The 1,412-nt window shown below is 48.4% G+C and overlaps 1 protein-coding gene across 1 annotated transcript; it reads right to left on the reverse strand.

The window, feature by feature from the left end:
* Nucleotides 1-210: 210 nt before the first annotated feature.
* LACBIDRAFT_335727 (uncharacterized protein) lies at nucleotides 211-1,303 on the reverse strand (the record flags this gene model as incomplete). The annotated part of the gene is made up of 7 exons (XM_001890615.1): nucleotides 211-302; nucleotides 409-554; nucleotides 605-666; nucleotides 717-749; nucleotides 842-913; nucleotides 1,012-1,036; nucleotides 1,161-1,303. The coding sequence occupies 7 exons, from the start codon at nucleotides 1,301-1,303 to the stop codon at nucleotides 211-213; spliced, it is 573 nt and encodes a 190-aa protein (XP_001890650.1).
* Between the last annotated feature and the right edge of the window lie 109 nt (nucleotides 1,304-1,412).

Here is a 1,412-nt window from a genome sequence, read left to right on the forward strand (position 1 = left end):
GAGTTACAATAGAGATAGTTGCAAACGAGAATGACTACCATTCACAATGACCTTGCAATTTGTGTTCGAGCGGAAAAGGCCGTACGTGATTACACATGACCTTCCTGTCGAGTGGCAGGATTGTAGGGCCGATCTGTGCAGGAAGGGTTTAGGGAAATGCGACATAGGCATAGACAACGTATCCCTGCAATTCCGACTCTTCAATCCAATTCAAGTCCTAAATGCGAAGGTTTTGTGGTTCCAGTTTGCCGATGTCATGGCTGGTGTAGTCCTTCCAACCAATCTCAGACAAGGGTTTGTAGCTGGTGAGGTGGTTCACCAAAATCAACGTTCCAAATTATATTTCCTGTTGCCCTGATAGAAAAGCCAAGATGAGTATGCATAGTCCGTACATCACACTTGACGCACCCAACTGCACAGACCAGCTTCTTCCGTTCCGCACTAGGCAGCACCGCACGTCTACGTCGTTCTGGGCACTGAATTTGAAGCTGGCGGTGAGAAACCCTTCGTTGAAATTGGGTTGGTCAGTCCGTGAGTAGCGCTTCTCTGGCAGCCTGAATGGTGATAAATCAGATATGAAGACCTCCCGTCGATGAGGGCTTACCATCTCAGCTCGTTGAACTGTCCGGACCATTGGATGTCGTGACCGTCGTCGTAATCTTGAGTCTGTTGTTGGTAAGCGTACAGACAAGTGAGAACGGATATAACAGACCCACCTCGACTTGAAACGTCGATGTCCTGCTTGTAATCTATGACAGCGATGGGGTGCACGAGTTTGCCCCCTCATGTTGGACACGTCATTCTGGTGAAACACTTCAAAAGGGTGTAGGCCGTTACATACGACGAACCCGCAATTCAAGCCGATCATGGGCGGCGAGTTGTACATCCCTTCTGAGGTGAAGATTTGTCGCGACTGATTAGCGAGAGTGTGAGAGTTAAAGTGGGGGACGATTCTCTTTATAGCTAGAATGATCAGCTTCGTACGAGGTAAAGAGCTCGAGAAGAACTCACAAGTAGTGCGTACAGAGTGAAGATGCTAATTTGTATGAGCGCCTGGCTGGCAGTGCCTAACACGTAACAAGTTGCAGCCACGGCTTATGGGAAGGGACAGCCTGCTTCATTCGCATATACTATCGATTCCACACTGGGCAGCAACCTACTATTCCCAATGTGTCTTGGAATACAGGAAAGGTGCTCGGTTTTGAACCTGGGCTCCCACAAACATTGTCACTTTAGAGAAGATGTCACCGAAGAGTGCATTGCTGGCGGCCTCGATGACGCACAACTTCACTTTTCGATTCATGGTTAAATCAAGAAGTTTCCGTAAAACCGTAAGACCTTACAGGACACCACTTTCACACTTGCCATTTGAACCAAGGGCCAACTTTGGTGAGGGAAGGATATGTCCCGCC

This window comes from Laccaria bicolor, genomic scaffold, assembly GCF_000143565.1.
Source record: "Laccaria bicolor S238N-H82 LACBIscaffold_121 genomic scaffold, whole genome shotgun sequence".
In the NCBI taxonomy this organism is placed as follows: domain Eukaryota; kingdom Fungi; phylum Basidiomycota; class Agaricomycetes; order Agaricales; family Hydnangiaceae; genus Laccaria; species Laccaria bicolor.